Source organism: Bos taurus, chromosome 10, assembly GCF_002263795.3.
Source record: "Bos taurus isolate L1 Dominette 01449 registration number 42190680 breed Hereford chromosome 10, ARS-UCD2.0, whole genome shotgun sequence".
In the NCBI taxonomy this organism is placed as follows: domain Eukaryota; kingdom Metazoa; phylum Chordata; class Mammalia; order Artiodactyla; family Bovidae; genus Bos; species Bos taurus.
In genome coordinates, this window is record NC_037337.1 from 48,090,826 (window position 1) to 48,114,341 (window position 23,516).

A 23,516-nucleotide genomic window follows, 5' to 3' on the forward strand; every position below is an offset into this window, starting at 1 on the left:
GCACTGGAATTTGCTTCACAATTTCCTCCTGGTTATATTTAATTATAAATGACACTACAGTGAATAGCCTTGTCGTCACATTTTCCGAAGCATTTCTAATTTTTTTAAGGACAAATTCCCCAAGGTGGGTCGGAGAGTGTCTGAGTATTTTAAAAGGTATTTGCTACTGCTGTGGATTGTTCCTATGAATTAGAGGAGTAGTTTTCCAGAAGAAACAGTTAATTCCAATCCTCCTTAAATTAAGTGGCTTCAATTTAATTGGTATTCTTAATAACACTTACCAGTTGCTTGAAAATTGAAGGAAGAAGATAAATTAGTTGTTGTAGCTAAAGAAGGGCGGGATGTAGATAAAGAGATGACAATTAGATTCATCCCAAATTGATGCTTTTTCATTATAATAGAAAATCTGCAGGGCCAGAGAGTTTAGAATGTGGGCTGAGGATTGGCTAAAGTTATTTACCTTGGCCCCTTAGCTAGATAAGGAAGGGAAGTGAAGGCAACAGAGGTGGTATTTAGGAAAAAGTGAAAGGGATCTGCATCCCTCTTCATATTAGGTTTTATACACATTGTAAAAGTTCTTTTTGGTCTCATATAGATATATTTTACTGTGGAAAATAAAAATGCATACTAATCTATGCTAGGAGAACAAAGAAATTAATTATTATTTCATATAGAATACAAACCAGCCAGCTATATATTTTTTTTACCCATTGCATTTCTAACTCTTGAAGATGGATAAAGCTTGACAAAAGATAGTTACAACTGAGATATAATGGAAAACATTAATGATTTTGTGGACAGATACAAACCTGTTTCCCTATATAATATCTACTTGTCAAAGATAGCTTAGTTTAAATTGAGTTGTTAATCAAACTATTCTCTTTACTATATAATTCAGCTCTTTTCTTTAACTTTGCTTTTGGATTATTTCACTTTTTGGTATACACTGAAGCTTGCAGTATGTTACCAATTCACTACCAATTTAAAATATTTTAAATTTAAAGTGGCAAAATTATTTACTTATTCAGGGAATGAGAAGAGTCTAAATTACTTAACCCCTTCATTCTTTTTATCCTTTCGTTTTCCACTCTTGAGTTATTCATCTGTATTTTACTAAAAAGGGGTGAAGACAAGGAGCAGCAGATAAGCCAAGATTTGTTGAGAAAGAGGATGAAATGAGATTTGAGCACTTTTTAATTTTATTTATATTCTGTCCCCAAACTATGTTCATAGTTAGCAAGTCAACAGTGTGTATGGATTATGAAATGGGATTGTTAAATTTTATTTTTGAGATCACGTATCTTCCTTTCAGGGAACTTTTCATTTTAAAAACCTGCTTTCCTCTTGACTTCTTACCTTATAAATTTAGAAAACACATTGCTCAGAAGAATTTTACTTGAAACTTTATCTGAATCACTCACAAAATGCAGCTTCATCAGAAAGCTGTCAGTACGTGTGGAAAGTAATTAATAGTGAGATTGTATTAACCAGATAATGCTGAGAATCAGTTCAGAAGGAACTAGCTGTATTGACTGCTTTTAACTTTATGTAGTGTTAAAAAAAATGTAACCACTGTTCTTACCTGCCTGGACCTGAAAGTGAAGAGGGCATTTATTCTTTAATTAAATTTTTTGATTTTTAATTTTTAGGTGATTCGATCAGGGCAAAAATTGAAGAAAAAGTCTACTGACACAGCTGAGAAACGTGGAGGCTGGTTTAGTGGGTTTTGGAGTAAGAAGGAATCTAAGAAAAAAGATGAAGAATCTTTGATTCCTGAAAGTAAGTTCCAAGTCTTATGACTTATTGCACACTGGTAAGGAAAAAATATATAAATTCTGCTTTAGCTAGTTAGTTGAATTTTATTCTGTAATAATTTTGAAGTAAAAGTAGCTCAGTATAGTAAACATATAAGCAGATATATCAGGATGAAACGTTTCCATGTTTATTTAAAAGGAAGCTTTGAATTTTTGAGAAAAGTCATTTGTGTAAAAATTTGAAAATTGAAATTCAAAAATCTCACATGTGGCATTCTTTATTGTTACTTTTTACATGGATATTTAATTAGATATTTCACTTAATTTTTAAAATACTTAGGAAATTGTAAAATTTCTATGTGACACATGAATTGCCTTAATGTTATGTCTGCATTTTCTTGACCTAAATAAGCAAAATACATGATCTTTAACAAGTCAACATAGTATACTAGAGGAAATTACTTTGCTGCTTTTGCTTCAGCATTTGTGTCTATAAATTTAGGCCACCTGTTAATTTGTTTTGATTTTATTCACAGTCTCTGTAAAACTGAAGCAGTTGATTTCTTAAAATATTGTCTTTTTATAGCTATTGATGACCTTATGACACCAGAGGAAAAAGATAAGCTCTTCACGGCTATTGGTTATAGTGAGAGCACCCACAACCTAACTTTACCCAAGCAGGTAATTATTTAGGTGGTAATTATTCAGGTGGTTTCATTTTTCTGTACTATCTTGAATTGGATTAAACAAGTATTGATTTTTAGAGTAGCTAATAAAAACATGTTGCAATTTGTTTCTGCTTTGTTCTTGTTCAGTCGCTAAGTCATGTCCGACTCTTTGCCACCTCATGGTCTGCAGCACACCAGGCTCCTCTGCCCTCCTCGACTTCCCAGAATTTGCTCAAATTCATGTCCATTGAGTTGGTGATGCTAATCCAGGACCACAGTGTGAAAGTTTTGCTTTACTGTTTGTTAAATGTTTCAGTCAGACCTTACCATTTAAAACTGTCTCCAACTTTCGGTATACTTGCTTTAATGAGTGTGAGAATAACCTGATAAAAAGTACTTATTGCAGAGGTAATTAAGTCTTTTAAAATTTTATCTTTCTTGTGTATGTGAAATAGAACTCCTGTATGAAAGAGTGAGCAAAATCAAAATGTGTTGCTCATTGGATTTGTCATAAAGCACAACTGTGTAATTACCATCAAGGTTAATTTATGGACCTTGGCAATAGATAGGGCATTATTTTGAGATCCATCTCTGTTCTTTGACTAGTTGTATTTTGCTCATTTTCATTGCTGTGTAGGTATTTTCATTTGGAAATACCACTTTATTCATACTTTTGTTGATTGGTATTTGGGTTGTTCCTGTTTTTTGGTTGTTATGCTATTAACAGCTTGTAAATGTCTTTTACTGGGTATATGAGGTTTTCTGCTCATTAAATCCTTTGTAATGGAATTGCTGTATCGTAGGATATGAGTATATTTAACTTTAATAGATTCTGCTAAATACTTTTCCAATGTGGAAAACATTTCTATCAATAGTATATGAGGATTCTCATTATTCCATGTCTTTACCAACTCTTATCATTATCAGTCCTTTAAATTTATCCATTCTAAATGGTGAGTATGTAGTATTTCATTGTGGTTTTAATTTGTATTTCTTGGATAACTGAAGAGGTTTTTCACTTTTTTGTATATCTTCTTTTGTGAAGTGACTTTTGAGTCTCTTGTTTCTTATTGGGTTGTCTTTTTCTTGATGATTTGTAGAAGCCTTTTATGTATTTGTTACATTAAATTACATGACATCCCTAGAAATTATTCATCTGATAACTGGAAGTTTGTAGCTTTGACTGCCTCCATGTATTTCCCCCAAACCCTGCTCCCTGTTCCTAGTAACCAACAGCCTATTCTCTGTTTTTGTGAGTCTTTTCTTTTTAGGTTCCACATGTAAATGACTTACTTCACTTAGCATAATGTCCTCAAGCTACATGCATGTTGTTGCAGGATTTCCTTCCTTTTTATGGCTAAATAATATACCATCATGTATATCCATACCACATTTTCTTTATTTTTTCATCTGTCCTTGGAAAGTTAGGCTGTTGCAGTGTCTTGGCTGTTGTGAATAATGCTGCGGTGAACGTGGGGGTGCACATATCTCTTTGGGATATTGATTTTATTTCCTTCAGGTAAATATCCAGATGTGGAATTGCTGGATCATATAGTATGTCTCTATTTAATTTTTGAGAAACCTCCTCATTGGTTTTTATACTGATGATACTAATTTGTGGGCTTCCCAGGTGGCTCAGTGGTAAGGAATCCTCCTACCAGTGCAGGAGACTCAGATTTAATCCTTGGGTTGGGAAGATCCCTTGGAGAGGGAAATGGCAACCCACTCTAGTGCTCTTGCCTGGGAAATTCCATGGACAGAGGAGCCTGGTGGGCTACCTTTTGTGAGGTCACAAAAGAGTTGGACAGGACTTAGTGACTAAACAACAACAGTACCAGTTTACATTCCCACCCACAGTGTACAAGGGTGGGAATGTAAATTGGCATAGAATGATAGCCATTCTAAGAGGTATGAAGGGATACCTCATTGTGTTTTTTTTTCCTAAAGTACATTGACTGTATTTTCCTCCATATAAAGCTATTGCTTAATCTTTTTAAGTTGAAGTATAGTTGATTTACACTATTATGTTAGTTTCAGGTGTACATCATAGTGATTTAATATTTTTATAGATTAGCCTCCATTTAAAGTTCTTAGGAAATAATGACTATATTTCCCTGTGACATATAATGTATCTCTGTTGCTTATTATTTTATATATAATAATTTGTACCTTTAACTGGATTATTTGTTCTTTTGCTGTTGAGTTATATGAGTTTCTTTTGTATTTTTCTTATTAACCCCTTATCAGGTATGTGGTATACAAATATTTTCTCCCATTCTGTTGATTGCATTTTCATTTTGTGATTTTTTTTTTTTCTGTGCAGAAGCTTTTTAGTTTGATGTTGTCCTGCTTGTTTATTTTTGCTTCTCTTCCTTCTGCTCAGTGTCATATCCATTGAATCATTGTCAAGATTGCCACCAAGGAGCTTTTTCTCTATGTTTTCTTCTAAGAGTTATAGTTTCAGGTCTTATATTTAAGTCATTAATCCGTTTCTAGTTATTTTTTTGTGAGCGGTGTAAGACAGGTGACCAATTTCATTCTTTTGCACATGAATATCCAGGTTTTTTAAGCACCATTTAATAAAGAATATCTTTGGCCTGTTGAATATTCTTGATTATTTTGTCAAATATTAATAGACCATATGTGTATGAATTTATGTCTGTGCTCTTGATTAAGTACTATTGGTCTGTGTGCCTATTCTAATGCTAGCACCATACTGTTCTGATTTCTGTAGCTTTGTAATATAGTTTGAAATTAGGACATGTTGTGCCTCTAGCTTTGGTTTTCTTTCCCCTCAAGATTGCTTTTGCTATTCATGGTCTCTTGTAGTTCCATGCAAAATGCCATTGAAGTCTCGTAGGGATTTCATTGAATCTATAGATTACTTTGGGTAGTATGTACATTTTAAGAATCCATAAATAAGACATAGCTTTTCTGTTTATGTTTTCTTTAGTTTCGTTCATGACTATCTTTTAGTTTTCAGTGTAGAGATCTTTCAGCTCTTTGGTTAAGTTTATTCCTAAGTATTTTATTGTTTTGTTTTTTTTTTGCTGTTATAAATGGGATCACTTAAATTTTTTTTCTCAAATAACTCAAGAAACACAACTGACTTTCATTTGTTAATTTTGTATCCTGCAACTTTACTGAATTTTTTCATTAGTTCTTTTTTTGATGGAATCAAGGGTTTTCTCTATGTAAGAGGATACCATGTGCAAAGACAGGAATTTTTCCTTCTTTCTTTCTAATTTGGATACATTTTGTTTCTTTTTCTTGCCTGATTGCTCTTGCTATCATATCAGATACTATGTTTAATAGTAGTAGTGAGAGTGGGCACCCTTGTTTTGTTCATAATCTTAGAGCAAGAACTTTTTTACCTTTCAACATTGAGTATGATATTAGCTGTGGGCTTGTCATGCTGAGGTTGATTCTTTCTATACCATATTCCTCGAGAGTTGTTATTTTGAATGGGTGTAGACTTGTGTCAAATGGTGTTTTTTTTTTTTTTTAACCTATTGAAATAGTCATGTGATTTTTATCCTTTTATTCATGTGATGTGTTACATAAGTTATTTTCATTTGTTGAACCAACCTCACATCCTTGAGAGGAATCCTAATTGATTATGGTGTATGGTCTTTTTATCCACTCCTGCACTCTTGCCTGGAAAATTTCATGGACAGAGGAGCCTGGTAGGCTACAGTCCATGGGGTCGCAAAGTCAGACATGACTGAGCGACTTCACTTCCTTTCTTTCTTTGATTATTCATTCAATCTCCTTCATCATTGGTTTATTCAGATTTTCTGTTTCTTCATGATTCATTCTTGGTAGATTATATGTTTCTCAGTATTTATCAATTTCTTCTAGATTTTCCAATTTGTTGGTGGATAGCTGTTCATAGTAATCACTTATGATCTTTGGTATTTTTATGGTATCAGTTGTTATGTCTCTTCTTTAATTTATCATTTTATTTATGTGTTGTCTTTTTTTGTTGTTAGTCTATCTAAAGTTTGTCAGTTCTGTTTTTCTTTCCAAAGAACAAATTCTTAGTTTTGTTAATCTCCATCGTGTTTTTATTTTTCTATTGTATCCTCTATTTCATTTATTTCTGCTGTAATCTTTATGATTTCCTTTATTCTTCTAACTTTGGGCCTAGTTTGTTCTTTCATAATTCTTTAAGGTGTGAAGCTAGGTTGTTTACTTGAGATCTTTCTTTTTTCTTGATGTAGGCATTCATCACTATAAATTTTCCTCTTAAAACTGCTTTTGCTGCACCCAGTAAGTTTGGTATGTTGTATTCCCATTTTTGTTGTCTCATAATAGTTTTTGTTTTCCATTTTGATTTCTTTCTTGATCCAGGAGTATATCCAGGAGTGTGTTGTTTAATTTCCATGTATTTGTGAGTTTTGTACTGTTCTTATTATTGATTTTTAGTTTCATTTCATTGTGGTTGAAAGATACTTGATATAATGTGTACTTTCTTGAATATTTTGAATTTTTTTTTTTTTTTTTATGGTTGAGTGTATGATCTATCCTAGAAAATATTCTGTGTATTCCAGAAGAATATTCTGTTGCTATTCGGTGGAACATTCTATGTATGTCTGAGAAATCCACTTGGCTTGTAGTGTTATTCATATCCACTGTTTCCTCATTGTTTCTGTCTGGATGGTCTCTCCCTTGTTGAGAATGGAGTATTGAAGTCCCCAGTTAATATTATATTGCTGTCTATTTCTTTTGGTTCTGTTAGTATATGATTTATATATTTAGGTGCTCCAGTGGATACATGATATATTTATAATTGTTATCTCTTCTTGATAGTTTGACCCCTTTATCTTTATATAATGACCTTCTTTGTCTTTTCTGACCATTTTTAATTTAAAGTGTTTTTTATGGTGTAGGTATAGCTATCCTGTTTTTTGGTTAATGTTTGCTTGAAATATCTTTCTCCATCTCTTCACTCTTAGTCTGTGTGTGGCTTTAAAGCTAAAGTGAGTCTCTTGTAGGCAGCATACCATTGTATCTTTTTTTTAAATTCATTTTGCCAGTTTCTGTCTTTTGATTGGAAAATTTAATTCATTTACTTTTAAAGTAACTACTGATAGATAAAGATTTATTATTTACATTTTGTCAGTTGCTTTCTGACTTTTTTATAGATTCTGTGTTCCTCCTTTTCTTCTTGTGTTGTTTGATGAGAATCATCTTTCTGGTTATCTGTCCTACCTTTAGTCTTGACCTGTCAATTTTGGGAGCAGGATTTATTTTTCTCCATGTCTTATTAACTCTCCAAAGTCATTAAGCAGATGTTCTTTGAATGTTGTTCAGTTTTTGAGCTAGATGATTGATCTGAATTAATTTACTTTATTGAAAGCTACTGAATTGAATATTTAGGCCACAAAATATTTTATCATTTCATTTTTTATTACCTTAAAAACTAAGAGAAGTTAATTTTGAATCTTTTGCAATTTTGTATTATTGGGTTTTCTAATGTCCTTTTTTTTTTTTATGGTGAACATAGTGATGCAAAGACCAACCATGTTGTTTTTTAGATCATTTTATAATTTAACAATTTTAAATATGAAGAAATTATTAAAGTAATTTCTTAAAATTTAACCATTTTCATTCATTTTTTTCATTTAGTATGTTGCTTATATAGTGGCACTGAAGTTAGTAAGCACCTCAATTACAATAAGAGAAAATAGAAATATTCCAGAAATACTGAAAATTCAGATAATTGGTCTTGGAACTCAAGTATCTCAGCGACCAGGAGCACAAGCACTTAAGTAAGTTTTAAAAACATATTATTTCAATTTTTATTTCTAGGTGTGACTTCAAGCCAAAAAAATATAGTATAGTTAGCATAAAAAATTGATTAATAGTAATTCCTCTCTGTTTTTTTTCGTTTAGCATGTGAGTATGGTCATTTTATTTGAGTTTGTTTTGTTATGAAACTATGTGAGAAGCTCATTATTTGTTCTCTTGCTTCTTTCCTTCACAAATATTTCTTGTATACTATTCAGTTCATGGATTTGTTACTATGAAGGCTATGCATAAGAATAGTAACTTTTTGTTTTCAAGGTGTTTATGGTATAGATGATAAGAGAAGGAATACAGAAAGTTAACGTAAAATCTGTATAATAATTGGATTGGCCAAAAAGTTTGTTTGGGTTTTTCCTTAAGATATTTTGTGCTTCCCAGGTGGTGCTGGGAAAAGTGGTAAAGAGCCTGCCTGCCAGTGCAGCAGACATAAGAGATATGGGTTTGATCCCTGGGTGGGGAAGATCCCCTGGAAGAGGGCAAGGCAACCCAGTCCAGTATTCTTGCCTGGAGAATCCCATGGACAGAGGAGCCTGTCAGGCTGCTGTCCACAGGGTTGCATAGAGTTGGACATGACTGAAGTGACTTAGCATGCATGCATTATGGAAAACTCCAAATGAACTTTTTGGCCAGCTCGGTATTTCAGAGCTCAGAAGTAATAAGGAGCTGCAGTTTTAAATACCTTAGGATTAATGCTGTACAAACTCAGCTGTGGAAGGGAATAACTGGTCTCAAAGAACGGGGACTTAGCTTAACTGATTGGAAGGGCCAGCAGGAGCAGGGATGAGGGAGAACAGCTTTAGGGTCATGTGAAACCGGGAGAAACCGGGAGATGAATCCCATGAATTAAGTGCAGCATGTATTCGTGTGACAGTTCTGCAGTGTTTTGAAGCTAGCCAAAGCGGGTTTTCATGAGGATTAGGAGAACAAAAAAATAAACCAAATCAGGGAAAAAAAAAAATCCCAGACTCCGTGGGTAGTTAAATGCCAGGCTAAGGAGTTTGGACTTCAACTCTGGATGATAGACATGGTCCTGATTCTCAAAGGAGTTTTTTTTAAAGGGAAATTTGTACTTCAAACTGTTATATTGCAAAGGATCTTATTTGTAATACTTCTTTTTTCCTCATTGGATTGTAGAGTGGAAGCAAAATTAGAACACTGGTATATAACAGGTCTGAGACAACAAGATATTATACCATCACTTGTGGCTTCAATTGGCGATACTGCATCATCCTTGCTTAAAATTGAATTTGAAACCAATCCAGAGAGTAGTACTGCTGACCAGACTCTGGTTGTTCAGTCTCAGCCTGTGGAGGTCATCTACGATGCTGTGAGTACAAGGAGAAAGTGAATCTTAATCAAACACATCTTAAGCTTCTGACATACGGTTTCTTGTTTTTCCATTTTCATATTTAATCTTTATTTACCTAGCAGCTCCGTTTAGTGATACTTTTTTCTTGTTTAAAGGGCAGTACGTATTTAGTTTTTTATATTTATTTATTTGGCTGCATTGGGTCTTAGTTGCGGCATGTGGAATCTTGGTTGTGACGTGTGAGCCTGTCTGCTCCGTGGCATGTAGGACCTTAGTTCCCTGACCAGGGATCAAACCAGAGTCCCTGCTATGGAAGGTGGAGTCTTAACCTCTGGACCACCAGGGAAGTCCCAGCAGTTAATTTTGATTTTTAATATACTACAGATTTTTTTTTTTCCCTACTGTAAGGTATACTACCTATGCTTGTGTTACATTTTTAAAAAATGGTAATATATTCTTAAAGAAGTCTATGCTTTTATACCAACTAACTACTCACAAATAATTATATACTGACTTTCTACTCCAGTTTCTTTTGGCTTATTCTCCCTTTCTCCTCAGTGTTTGTAACCAATTTAAGGAACTTTAGGAGCAAATAAAAGAATTTTAGATACTGATCATGTGAGAAAAAAGTGTTGTCATTTCTGTGTTATTGAAACAGCTGGCTCCAGTTCTGTATCTGTAGCTCCGTCTTTATCCAGACTCTCTTAATTCATCCTGAGCTAGCCAAGACGTGGAAGGCTGTGGTTCATTATTCCATCACTGGTTGGTTGGCCCACTTTGTGTTTTAAGGTCTCTGACTTATTTTTACTGTACAGTTATGGAAATAATTTCACAGTGTGGGTCAGAGGCAGAACTTACTGTTTTCTCTGATTTTTAAAAAAAATTTAAATTGTGGTAAAATACATATAATTTACCATCTTAGTCATTTTTTAAGTGTATAGTTCAGAAGTGTTAAGTACATTTGCACTGTTGTACATCCAGTCCCCAGTACTCATTCTTTCTTGCAAAATGTCTGATTTTTAAGTTGAAGTTTTAGATGTAGGTAAGGGCAGAACAGTTTTCTTATTTCCTTTCTAAACTTTAGAGCACAGGGGAATCCAATTGCGGTATACATTCTGCTGGCTAAGACTAGAAGTAATACCCCATTGCTACATGGACATGATACCACCAAACATAGTCAAGGTCACCTTAATGATATGCACACCTTTGTTGCCTTCTCAATAAGCTTAACTGGCCTATTACCTTTTTTCAGGTTCTCTTTCCCTCCAGAAGAAGATGTAGGAGGGTAGCTTATCTTTGGAAGTGCCGTCTCAGTTCAGAGCCAGATTTGATTAGAATTAAACTGTAACTTTAAAATTTATAATATGGAAAATACTGTGTATAACTTGCTTATATTTTCAATGATTTTACAGAAAACCATCAATGCAGTGGTTGAATTCTTTCAGTCAAATAGGGGATTGGATCTTGAGCAAATAACATCAGCTACATTAATGAAGCTGGAGGAAATTAAAGAGAGAACTGCTACAGGTAAAGAATTTGATGCAGAAGCAACATCTCAACTCTCAAAAATTTTTTTCTCTTCTAATGTAAACACTACATTTGAAATAGTGTAGGTAGCTTTTTCTTGAATATACCTGCCAGACTGGGTGAGAAAGAGAATGATGTGGGGCATAGGTGATTCTGTCAGCTGTTCAATTTAGGAACCTGTGCTGCAGAGTAAATTTGAAATGTAAAAGTTCCCTGTCTCAGTTCTTAAGGGACTGTTCACCATGCTGTGTGTGAATCGAGTTTTAAAGATAACATACTTTTGTGCATCATGGCCTCTAAGTTCAAGTTACCCACTATATCTGGTTACTTAACTAAAGTGAAAAGTGAAAGTTGCTTAGTCGTATCTCACTCTTTGTGACCCTGTGAACTATACAGTCCATGGAATTCTCCAGTCCAGAATACTGCACTGGGTAGCCTTTTCCTTCTCCAAGAGATCCTCCCAACCTAGGGATTGAACCCAGGTCTCTTGCATTGCAGGCAGATTCTTTACCAGCTGAGCCACAAGGGAAGCCCAAGAATACTGGAGTGGGTAGCCTATCCCTTCTCCAGGAGTGGGTAGCCTATCCCTTCTCCAGCGGATCTTCCCGATCCAGCAATTGAACCCGGGTCTCCTGCATTGCAGTCGGATTCTTTACCAAGTGAGCTATCAGGGAAGCCCACTTAACTAAAGAAATAATGAATTTTTCAATCTCTGACTGAAATACTAGGTGTGTCAGGTTTATTGTATTATGCAGTGTGATTGTTTCCCATTGATCACATGTAATTTAAACTTACATGCCCAGTGGAGGACCTAATCTGTGAAAAGAACGTCACCAACATACTATTCAAGTGATATTCTTTTTCTCATTAATGATACGATTATATTAATGTATTTAAATTTGGCTGTTTTTCATCATTTCCTTTTCTTCTTGTAGGACTTACACATATTATTGAAACCCGAAAAGTTCTTGATTTAAGGATAAATCTGAAGCCTTCTTATCTAATAGTTCCACAGACCGGTTTCCACCATGAAAAGTCAGATCTTCTCATCTTAGATTTTGGTACCTTTCGGGTAGGTGTGTATACATTTCTGCCTGCCCGTGTTTGCTCAGCTTAGTAGCTAGCTGTCTGACAGTTCGCTGTTTTTCTCTCAAAGTTCACTTAAACTAAACCCAGACTTATTTCTTGTTAAGCATTTTGTCATGCTTAACACAGATTGTGTAGTTTCTATGTATTTTGTGGCTATTCAAAAAAAAAATACCTTACATTTTCTGAAATGGTGGATGATTTGATATTGAAGGCTGGATTAGTGCTGTCTTTTCCTAATTAGAAAGATGCACTTCTAGTTTTCAAGCGTTCCTAGGTTTCTAAAATCCAATTACATAGTTTTCTTTGTTCATTTATATATCTTGAGAATAGAAAATTATGCAAACATGATTATATATTTGTTAAATCACTGACAACAACTATTAGAATAAGAGAACTCCAAGGGCGTGCATGTTGAACCTCCCAGCATTCCAATCTTCTGAGAAAAAGTGAAGATTTCAAAAACTGTTGTCCTGAATTGATCCTTGATTCCTTTCGGCAGAGGGAAAAGGAAGTTGAGATTGGAGCTGAATTCTAATGGCCTAATTATGCATTTATGTAGTGGGGAAAGGAAGGAATAAAACCTTCTTTTTTATGGTGGAGAGTTTAAGATGAATTGTAGGGGAACTTGATCCACAAGTAGTGACGATTCCTGAGAGCCAGGATTTGTTGCATGTTTAGACAGATTGAGAGAGAGTTCTTGTAACTCATCTTGTAATTAATGTCAGCATGCTGAGTCCCTGTTATCCAAACATAATAGAGACGTATGCTCATATGGTATATTCCAAATAAAGTATTTGCTAATAACTATCAGAAACTGGAGCAAAATGTGAATTCATTAAGAGCAATATTTTAATTTTATTTAGGCTTCAAGAAAACAACTTATGTTGATATATAGATTTTTCTGTTAAAAAATTAAGCTTTCTCTCCATTTTAGCTTAACAGTAAAGATCAAGGTTTGCAGAAGACCAGTAATTCATCTCTGGAAGAAATAATGGATAAGGCATATGACAAGTTTGATGTTGAAATAAAAAGTGTGCAGCTACTCTTTGCAAGAGCAGGTAAACTGTTGCTCAGTTTTCAGGACCTTGAAATTATGTTGAATAGCTTTGGTAAATGGATATGTATGTTCGCATGTATATCATCCCTGATGACGTTTTGAACATGTATGCTGCTGGTCACTTAAGAGAACCAAATAGGAGCCCCTCAGTGAAAATCTTTGTCACAATTCCAAATAGAGATGGTGGCTGTTCATCTTCAGGTACTTAGTACTGTTGGTATCTAAGTCCAGTCACTGCCTATTTTTTTTTTAAATATGACGTAAAACTCCCGTAAAACACAAAATAGAAGTTGCATTTAGCTCACGTTCCTCTATCCCAGTGTGTTTGGGATGTCTCAGTGTTGTTTCTCCTTGCTGCCTTCATTTTTAAAATATTTTACTATCAGCCTAGTTTTTATTTTGAGTAGTATTACATTTGATACTTGAGAAGTATGGATATAATCTTTAAAGGTAGTGAACTTATTTTCCAAAAGCTTTGGTGTTTTCTGCTTAAATGAAGATCACTGGTTCTCTATACTTCTTTAGTATCTAGAAGCAATAAATATTTGCAAAATATCCTTGAGTATATATCACTCTGTGGAAGGTCATTGGAGGAAAGGACGTGGCTTCTATGTGCAGAGTATATACAATAGTGGGAGTGCTGAGATTTATTAAAATATAAATACATAATGCTGTACTTAGTCTTATAGATAGAGCCTGAATATTAATTTCTTGAAGAGAAGTACCTGTACAGACCATTAAAGCTGCCTTTTCTTTTGTATATACTTAATAGTAATTGTTTGAATTATAAGCAATAAAAGAAGTTTATTTATTGCCATCAATTAAGATATGTGTAGGGTTCTGTTAATCATTGGAAGTTTGTCTTTACAACCTTCTTATTTGGAAGAGAAGTGACTATTGTTCTTTTCTTGTCGTAAAATCTTGCTTGATAAAACTCATTTTTCCTTTAGAATAATTGCCAGAAACTTCTTTGTTCTTCCCCCTACCCCATTTTCTCCTTTTTCTTTTCCTGCAGCTCCCCAGCCTTGATCTCTAATTCTGGAATCAAAGGCAGTAAATTCCTAGATTGTTTTCTCTGTTAGCTTTAAAATGTAAGATGTTATAAAAAAAATTCTTCAAATAAATATTTAGAATTATTTGTATATCATAGTCTTTGACTTTTGTCAATTAAAAAATATAGGTCATTTAGCTTGTATGTTGAAAGAAGTAAAAGTCAGTATTATTGAATATATTTCTAAATTATTTCTGATCAGTTTTCCATAGAACATCTGATAATCTAAAATAATTATTTAATAAATAAAAATAGTGATTTAAGTAAACATTTTTTTAAGATGAAAACTGGAAGGAGTGTCGATTTCAGCATCCATCTACTATGCATATATTGCAACCCATGGATATTCACGTTGAGTTGGCCAAAGCAATGGTGGAAAAAGACATTAGAATGGCAAGGTAATGTATGAGTTTCCTTTATATTATAAAATCAACAAGGTGAAATAATTCTGCATCAGTTACTGAATTTTAAGAAACCACAGCTAGGTTTCTAAAGGGCACAAAAAATAATGATTATCTTATAGCAGAAATACATTTTTAAGAAAATGTTTATTGGAATTATATATCACCTCTCTTGTTTCAGAAGCATTTGGACTTTCACATCCTGTAAAAGTTGGTTATCCATTTTTTATTTTATTAATTTTTATTGGAGTATGGTTGCTTTACAATGTTGTGTTAGTTTCTACTGTGCAGCAAAGTGAATCAACAGTATGTATACCATGTGTTTTTGGATGGATCAAATTCAAGGTTCTATATTAAAAAAGAATATCTTTAAAAATTACAAGCTGTTTTGATTATGAAGCCATAGAAATCTTGAGAATAAGGGAATGGAAAGTAGAAACTGAATTTTGAATTTAAGTAAATAATTATGATATATTTTTGTTGCGTTTTTAAGAACGGTCTTATTGAAGTCTCATCGACATTCAATAAGCTGCATCTGTTTGAAACGTACTTTTTGATAAGTTTTGATGTAAGTATTTTTCTATGGAACCGTCTCCATGGTCAAGATCATGAACACGCCCATCATCCTCAGAAGTCTTTGTGCTGCTTTGAATTCGCTCCCTCACATCCCTTCCTGCTAGCTTCTCTCCCCTCGGTCTCCAGGAAACATTGATCTGCTTTCTGACACTCCCAGTTTGTTGGAGTTTTCTAGACTTTTATATAAATAAAATCATACAATTTCAGTTCTTTTTTTGACTTCTTTCATTATAATTGATTTGAGATTTATTTGTGTTGGGTGTATCAGTAGTTCATTGGTACTCTTTATCAGTTGGATGTTAAACCAGCCATTCATTACTAGATAAACCTGTTTTAGTAATGTATTATTCTTTTAAAATGTTGGAATTGCTTGCTAAAATTTTGTCATGAAGTTTTAAAACCTTACATCTCTGTTTATGAGGGCTGTTGACCTGTGCCTTAGTTTCTTGTTTTGGCATCAGTGTATCAGGCCTCAGGGAGGGAAGTTGTGTAGAATTGGTGTTTTTTTCCTCCTTAAACATTTGGTAGAATTTGCCAGTGAAACCTCTTGGGCCTGGAGTTTTCTTTCTGGGGGAAGTTTAATACTATGTCAGGTGCTGACAAATGCTATAAAATTAATTAAAGGGAGGTAAGAAGGTAGAGAATGATGGGGTGGGTACTCTTTGATGTTTAGAATGACATATCTTTAACACCAGCAAATAAGTTATATACAGTGTTTTAGGTTTTAAAACATAGACAATTTGTGTTTACAATATCTTCCTAAAAAATAAGTTTTGCTTAAGATAGTTTAGCTGCTTAAGAAGGATACAAAACTTGGCTTACATAGAACTTCCTATTCCCTGACAGTGTTGAGACATTAATGTAATTATATTAAAACATATCCAAGGTAACTTTGACCCCACAAGGTAATCTCCTCTCCACTCCCTTCCCTCTTCCATAGTATAGAGAAGCTGGACCTTGAAACCTTAGAGTTTAATTATGTTTTTAGATTTAAAGTATCCGGAGGGCTTCCTTTGATGCATGTGAGAATTTCTGACCAGAAGATGAAAGATGTGCTATGTTTGATTAACAGTATACCCTTGCCACAGAAATCATCTGCACAGTCTCCAGAGAAACAGGTAAATAGAGATAATAAAAATTCTAAATATCTTTACATCTTTATATATGGTGAGTTTTTTTCATCTTTTTGTGAGCTGTTTTGTTTTTCAGTATTGTTTACAGCCAGTTTCATTTATGTGATATTTTTGGGGGGTTTATTGTAGTTGATTCTGTACACTGAGTAAATAAATAAAGACTAGCCTTTGGTTGCTACTGTTTTGGAGTGATGGTATAAAGTCTCTTGTAGGGAATAACGGAAACAAAGATACATAGATGAAAAGAAAAATGTTCTTCACTTTTAGGAAATGTGTTTTAAGTAAAAGTAGACGTAGAAACCAGACATGGTTGTCTGAGGCCTTACAAATTGCTGAGAAAAGAAAAGACGTGAAAGGCAAAGGAGAAAAGGAAAGATATACCCATTTGAATGCAGCGTTCCAAAGAATAGCAAGAAAGATAAGAAAGCCTTCCTCAGTGATCAGTGCAAAGAAATAGAGGAAACCAATAGAATGGGAAAGACTAGAGATCACTTCAGGAAAATTAGAGATATCAAGGGAAAATTTCATGCAAAATTGGGTGCAATAAAGCACAGAAATGGTATGGACCTAAGAGAAGCAGATCATAAGAAGAAGTGGCAACAATACATAGAAGAACAATATAAAAAAGATCTTCATGACCCAGATAACCACGATGGTGTGATCACTCACCTAGAGCCAGACATCTTGGAAGGTGAAGTCAAGTGGGCCTTAGGAAGCATCACTAGGAACAAAGCTGGTGGAGGTGATGAAATTCCTGTTCAGCTATTTTAAATTGTAAAAGATGATGTTGTGAAAGTGCTGCACTCAGCATGCCAGCAAATTTGGAAAACTCCGCACTGGCCACAGGACTGGAAAAGGTCAGTTTTCATTTCAATCCCAAAGAAAGGTAATGCCAAAGAATGCTCAGACTACTGCACAATTGCACTCATCTCACACTCTAGCAAAGTAATGCTCAAAATTCTCCAAGCCACGCTTCAACAGTACGTGAACCATGAACTTCCAGATGTTCAAGCTAGATTTAGAAAAGGCAGAGGAGCCAGAGATCAAATTGCCAGCATCCATTGGGTCATCAAAAAAGCAAGAGAATTCCAGAAAAACATCTACTTCTGCTTTATTGACTATGCCAGCCTTTGACCGTGCAGATCACAACAAACTGGAAAATTCTGAAAGAGATGGGAATACCATACCACCTGACCTGCCTCCTGAGAAATCTGTATGTAGGTCAAGAAGCAACAGTTAGAACTGGACATGGAACAACAGACTGTTTCCAAATTGGGAAAGGAGTACGTCGAGGCTGTATATTGTCACCCTGCTTGTTTAACTTATATGCAGAGCACATCATGAGAAATGCTAGGCTGGATGAAGCAGAAGCTGGAATCAAGATTTCTGGGAGAAATATCAATAACCTCAGATATGCAGATGACACCACCTTTATGGCAGAAAGTGAAGAAAAACTAAAGAGCCTCTTGATGAAAGTGAAAGAGGAGAGTGAAGAAGTTGGCTTAAAACTCAACATTCAGAAAACTAATATCGTGGCATCTGGTCCCATCACTTCATGGCAAATAGATGAGGAAACAGTGGAAACAGTGACAGACTTTATCTTTTTGCGCTCCAAAATCACTGCAGATGATTGATTGCAGCCATAAAATTAAAAAAAGCTTGCTCCTTGGAAGAAAAGTTACGACCAACCTAGACAGCATATTAAAAAGCAGAGACATTAGTTTACCAACAAAGGTCCAGCTAGTCAAAGCTGTGGTTTTTACAGTAGTCATGAATGTATGTGAGAGTTGGACTATAAAGAAAGCTGAGCACTGAAGAATTGATGCTTTTGAACTGTGGTGTTGGAGAAGACTCTTGAGAGTCCCTTGGACAGCAAGGCGATCCAACCAGTCAATCCTAAAGGAAATGAGTCCTGAATATTCAGTGGAAGGACTGATGGTGAAGCTGAAACTCCAATACTTTGACCACCTGATGAGAACTGACTCATTTGAATAGACCCTGATTCTGGGAAAGATTGAAGGCAGGAGGAGAAGGGGATGACAGAGGATAAGATGGTTGGATGGCATCACCGACTCGATGGACATGAGTTTGAATAAGCTCCAGGAGTTGGTGATGGATAGGGAAGCCTGGTGTACTGCAGTCCACGGGGTCACAAAGAGTTGGACACAACTGAAAGACTGAAGTGAACTGGAGACATAGAAATCTTTAAAATATTGCCAAACATAATGATCATTATAAAGTGTTCATATGTGTTAGACTTAAAAGTCCTAGATCACTTTACTTGGAATTGATCTTTATAACATAAAATATATGTTGGGCTTCCATGTATTTTGAAATGAAGTTTGAGATAGCCAACTAATATTGATACTATTTTCCAGAAACCTTGGAGAAGATGTAGGGTTACTATTGTAACAGACAGCAACTGAATGACACAATAATAAGCAAACTTACCTACTAGTTATACATGATTTTGCCCTTTTAAATGCAAGTGATAGTCTTAATAATAAGTAAACTCCAGCCAACCATTAGTTAGTTGATTGTGAAGTGTGCTTTGTTGGAAGATTTGTGTGCTGTATATGTGTCTTTGCAGCTCTCACTCACTATTACTTTTTAAGTATTTATCTCATTTATGTACATTGGCAAATTAGTATGTTTAGAAAACTTTTTGTATTATTTTCTAGGTATCCTCAATTCCTATTATATCAACTAGAACAAAAGGCCTACTTGGTACGCCTTTGTTGCTGGATGGCATTGAATCAGGTAAGGAGAGTAAAATGTTCTTTATTAAACAAAACCTATCAATTAGTATATTGAAATACAGTTTTGACAAAAGAATTGTGAAAGTGTTGTAGTATTTGACTGGTTTTATTTCTAGTTGTGCTACTAACCAACAGTGAGACTTTAAATCATTTATTTTTATTTATGGCTGAGTTTCTTTGTTTGTATGAAAGTGTTTTTGTGATTGACAGTGTTTAAGATTCTAAATAAGCTCCTTTTTTTTGGCCCTGATCTCTACTTGAGTCTTTTCTTTATCTCTGGTCTAACTGATCTTTTTTGATTTAGAACTGGAATGTAAACTTGATGAAGGCAAGGATAATGTCTGTCCTGGTCACTCTAGTATCCTTAGTGGCTAGAACAGACTGATATGTGATAGATGATATCCAATAAATATTTTATTGAAAAGTGAATGAATAAGCTGAAGTGAAAAGCAATCAGAAATGTTGAAGAAGGAAATAGAAAGGCAATTTGATTTTATATATGATTATCTCATGCCAGGTTGAGTTACTTTGTGGGACTTAGAAAGAAGCTGTATTATGATTCTGAATATGAAGGCTTTGTCTAATAAATGAAGTTTACTTCTGAGCTATTTCGGTTTGAGTGTTTTACGCAGTTTTCGATGGACATTCTCTCAAGTCAGTTTTCTTCCTTTAGAATCTGATGATGAGTATTTTGATGCTGAGGATGGAGACATACAGCCTAGTAAAAGTACGAAAGCGTCAGATGTGAAAAAAGCTCCTGAGGCCCCAAATGAGGAGCTCATTAATCTTCTACTAAAGTTTGAAGTTAAAGAGGTATGTGTATTTGTTTGTCCATAAATATATTCTTGTTACTGCTGTCCTTATAAACAAGTCTCTTGCTAGACCCAAACATTAAATATATTTAAAATATGGTATTCTATCTTCCCTACTGCCACAAACGCATGCATGTGTGTATACACACACATAGACACATAGTTCTAAGGAAATAAAATGTTATTTTGTAAAAACTGATATGTGTGATCTACAGTATATCTGATCTAGGAAAAGCTTGAGACTCTCAATTAGGATTTTCTTTTCTGTAGAAAATTTCTGTGACATATTTACTTCAGTTTTTTCAATTTTTAATCTAAAGAATATAGTTTATTTTCATGCTTATAATTTAGAAAAATGCAAGCAACCTAAAATTGCAGCTGGCTCAGACAGTAAAGCATCTGCCTACAATGCGGGAGACCTGGGTTCAATCCCTGGGTCAGGAAGATCTCCTGGAGAAGGAAATGGCAACCCACTCCGGTATTCTTGCCTGGAAAATTCCATGGATGGAGGAGCCTGGTAGGCTACAGTTCACGGGGTCGCAAAGAGTCAGACATGACTGAGCGACTTCACTCACTCTAAATTTGCAGCATTGTCTTTACAGTCATTAAGTCATGTAATGATAAAAGGAAACATTGACATGGAGCGATGTTCACAGCATATTTTTATTTGGGGGAAAAAAAAGAGGTTACAGTTCCAAGGATATAATTCCATTTAGAAATTAAACACGTGCAAACACACCTTTTTAAAATAAATGATAGTGTTCCTCTTTGCATGGTGAGATTATAGTTTTTCATTTTCGTTTTTGCCTCTTTGCTTTTTATGTACTAAGGAATTTTAAATGAAAATCTGTTGCTTTGGAATAAAACAGAAAAGGTATAAAAAGGAGGTGTTTCTTAGTGACTGTTGTATACCTATTATTGGGATTTGTTTAAAGAAAGATGTATTCTCCATGTTCAGCCTTTGAATTACCTGTCTCTCATATTTCCATCTAACATATTAGAAAACCCCTTGACTTTACCTTCATAAGATTCTCAAATGATTTCCCTTCTGTTCCATTGGACTATTGCAGAAGGCTCTTAACTGTCTCCCTGCTTCTATCGTGTACTCTGTTCTCTGCACAGTACCTGGAGTGATCCTTTGATAGGGAAAGTCAGATCATGCTTTGCTTATACCCCGATAGAGGCTTTCCATCTCACTCACAGTAAAGGGCTAAATTCTTCCCATGGCTACAGTGTTTTACATGATCTACAATCACACCATGTGACTTCTTTGGCTTCATCTGCAGTTTTCTTCTGCCTTGTTCATTCTGCTCCAGCCACATTTCATTCATTCCTTCAATAAATATTTATCAATGTCAACAAATACCAGGCATCATTTTAAATAATAGAGCTACAGCAGTGAGCAGATTTCTTGCCATGTGGAGCTTATGTGTGCTTTTTTTGTTTCTTATATGCACCAGCACATATTCTTTGTGCTTGCTGTTTCCTTTGCCTGGAAAACTCTTCCTGTATGACTTGATTCTTTACTTCCTTCAGAAATGGTAACTTACTAGAAAGGCCTGACCACCCAACATAGGAGAGTAACCTTTGCTTTCCCCTAACGTCCCTAGCAGAGAAGGCAGTGGACCCCACTCCAGTACTCTTGCCTGGAAAATCCCATGAATGGAGGAGCCTGGTAGGCTCCAGTCCATGGGGTCGCTAAGAGTTGGACACGACTGAGCGACTTCACTTTCACTTTCATGCATTGGAGAAGGAAATGGCAACAACCCACTCCAGTGTTCTTGCCTAGAGAATCCCAGGGACTGGGGAGCCTGGTGGGCTGCCATCTGTGTGGTCGCACAGAGTCGGACATGACTGAAGTGACTTAGCAGCAGCAATGTCCCTAGAGTGTAAGCTTCATGAAGACAAGGACCTTGTCTCTCCTGGTTATTTTGATGTTCTAATTGGCTGACACTCTTATACATGGAAGATGAAGCTCAATAAATATTTTTTAAAGTATTAAATTAATGAACTAAAGTGATAAACAATCAAAATCATCTAAGAAAAAATAGTAGTGTCATTTGAAATATTTTTCCCAGTTTGACCTTTTTTTTATGCCATTCCAAATTTTTAAATATTTATATAGTGAAATTTATATAATTTTTTTCTTTATATTCTAGTTCTAGGGTGTGTTTAGCATTTTAGTCCCAAAGAAGGGCAATGCCAAAGAATGTCCAAACTACCGCACAGTTGTGCTTGTTTCACATGCTAGTAGGGTAATGCTCAAAACCCTTCAAGCTAGGCTTCAATAGTGTGTGAACCAAGAACTTCCAGATGTACAAGCTAGATATAGAAAAGGCAGAGGAACCAGAGATCAAATTGCCAAAATTTGTTGGATCATAGAAAAAGCAAGGGAATTCCATAAAAATATCTGTTTCTGCTTCATTGACTATGCTAAAGCCTTTGACTGTGTGGATCACAACAAACTGGAAAATTCTTCAGGAGATGGGAATACCAGACCACCTTACCTGGTTCCTGAGAAACCTGTATTCAGGTCAAGAAGCAACATGAACATGGAACAATGGACTGGTTCCAAATCGGGAAAGGAGTACGTCAAGGCTATATATTGTCACCCTGCTTATTTAACTTATATGCAGAGTACATCATGAGAAATGCTGGGCTGGATGAAGCACAAGCTGGAATCAAGATTGCTGGGAGAAATATTAATAACCTCAGACATGCAGATGACATCACCCTAATGACAGAAAGTAAAGACGAACTAAAGACCTTCTTGATGAAGGTGAAAGAAGAAAGTTAAACACCTGGCTTAAAACTCAGCATTCAGAAAGCTAAGATCATGGCATCTGGTCCCATCACTTCATGGCAAATGGATGGTGGAACAATGGAATCAGCCCATGTTCCTAGGCTCCAAAATCAGTGTGGACAGTAAATGTAGCTATGAAATTAAAAGACGCTTGCTTCTTGGAAGAAAAGCTATGACAAACCTTAACAGTGTATTAAACAAGCAGAAATATCACTTTGCTGACAAAGGTCCATCTAGTCAAAGCTGTGGTTTTTCCAGTAGCCATGTATGGGTGTGAGAGTTGGACCATAAGGAAGGCTAAGCGCCACAGAATTGATGCTTTTGAACTGTGGTGCTGGAGAAGACTCTTGAGAGTCCTTTGGACAGCAAGGAGAACAAACCAGTGAATCCTAAAAGGAATACTCATTTCCTGAATATTCACTGGAATATTCATTTGAAGGACTGATGCTGAAACTGGAGCTCCAGTACTTTGGCCACTTGTTGTGAAGAGCTGACTCATTGGAAAAGACCCTGATGCTGTAAAAATTTAGTGCAGAAGGAAAAGGGGGAGACAGGATGAGATGGTTGGATGGCATCATTGCCTCAATAGACATGAGTTTGAGCAAACTCTGGGAGGTAGTGTAGGAAGGGGAAGCCTGGTGTGTTGCAGTCCATGGAGTACAAAGAATTGGATACTACTGAGCAGCTGAACAATAACAAAAATATTTACCCATGATTTTATTTATTATTATATGATTTGAATGCTTTCATTTATTTTTTTATTTTA

At 35.1% G+C, this 23,516-nt stretch overlaps 1 protein-coding gene across 2 annotated transcripts in view; it reads left to right on the forward strand.

Moving 5' to 3' along the window:
* The window catches only part of VPS13C (vacuolar protein sorting 13 homolog C), a 181,339-nt gene that overhangs the window by 55,831 nt on the left and 101,992 nt on the right, over positions 1 to 23,516 (forward strand). For both annotated transcript variants that reach the window (XM_003586568.6, XM_002690847.6), the window contains exons 15-25: positions 1,650 to 1,779; positions 2,341 to 2,435; positions 8,054 to 8,196; positions 9,368 to 9,560; positions 10,955 to 11,069; positions 12,005 to 12,141; positions 13,093 to 13,216; positions 14,547 to 14,664; positions 16,232 to 16,361; positions 19,058 to 19,136; positions 19,809 to 19,948. In XM_003586568.6, coding sequence (XP_003586616.2) covers positions 1,650 to 1,779; positions 2,341 to 2,435; positions 8,054 to 8,196; positions 9,368 to 9,560; positions 10,955 to 11,069; positions 12,005 to 12,141; positions 13,093 to 13,216; positions 14,547 to 14,664; positions 16,232 to 16,361; positions 19,058 to 19,136; positions 19,809 to 19,948 — 1,404 coding nt within the window. The remainder of the gene's footprint in view (positions 1 to 1,649; positions 1,780 to 2,340; positions 2,436 to 8,053; positions 8,197 to 9,367; positions 9,561 to 10,954; positions 11,070 to 12,004; positions 12,142 to 13,092; positions 13,217 to 14,546; positions 14,665 to 16,231; positions 16,362 to 19,057; positions 19,137 to 19,808; positions 19,949 to 23,516) is intronic.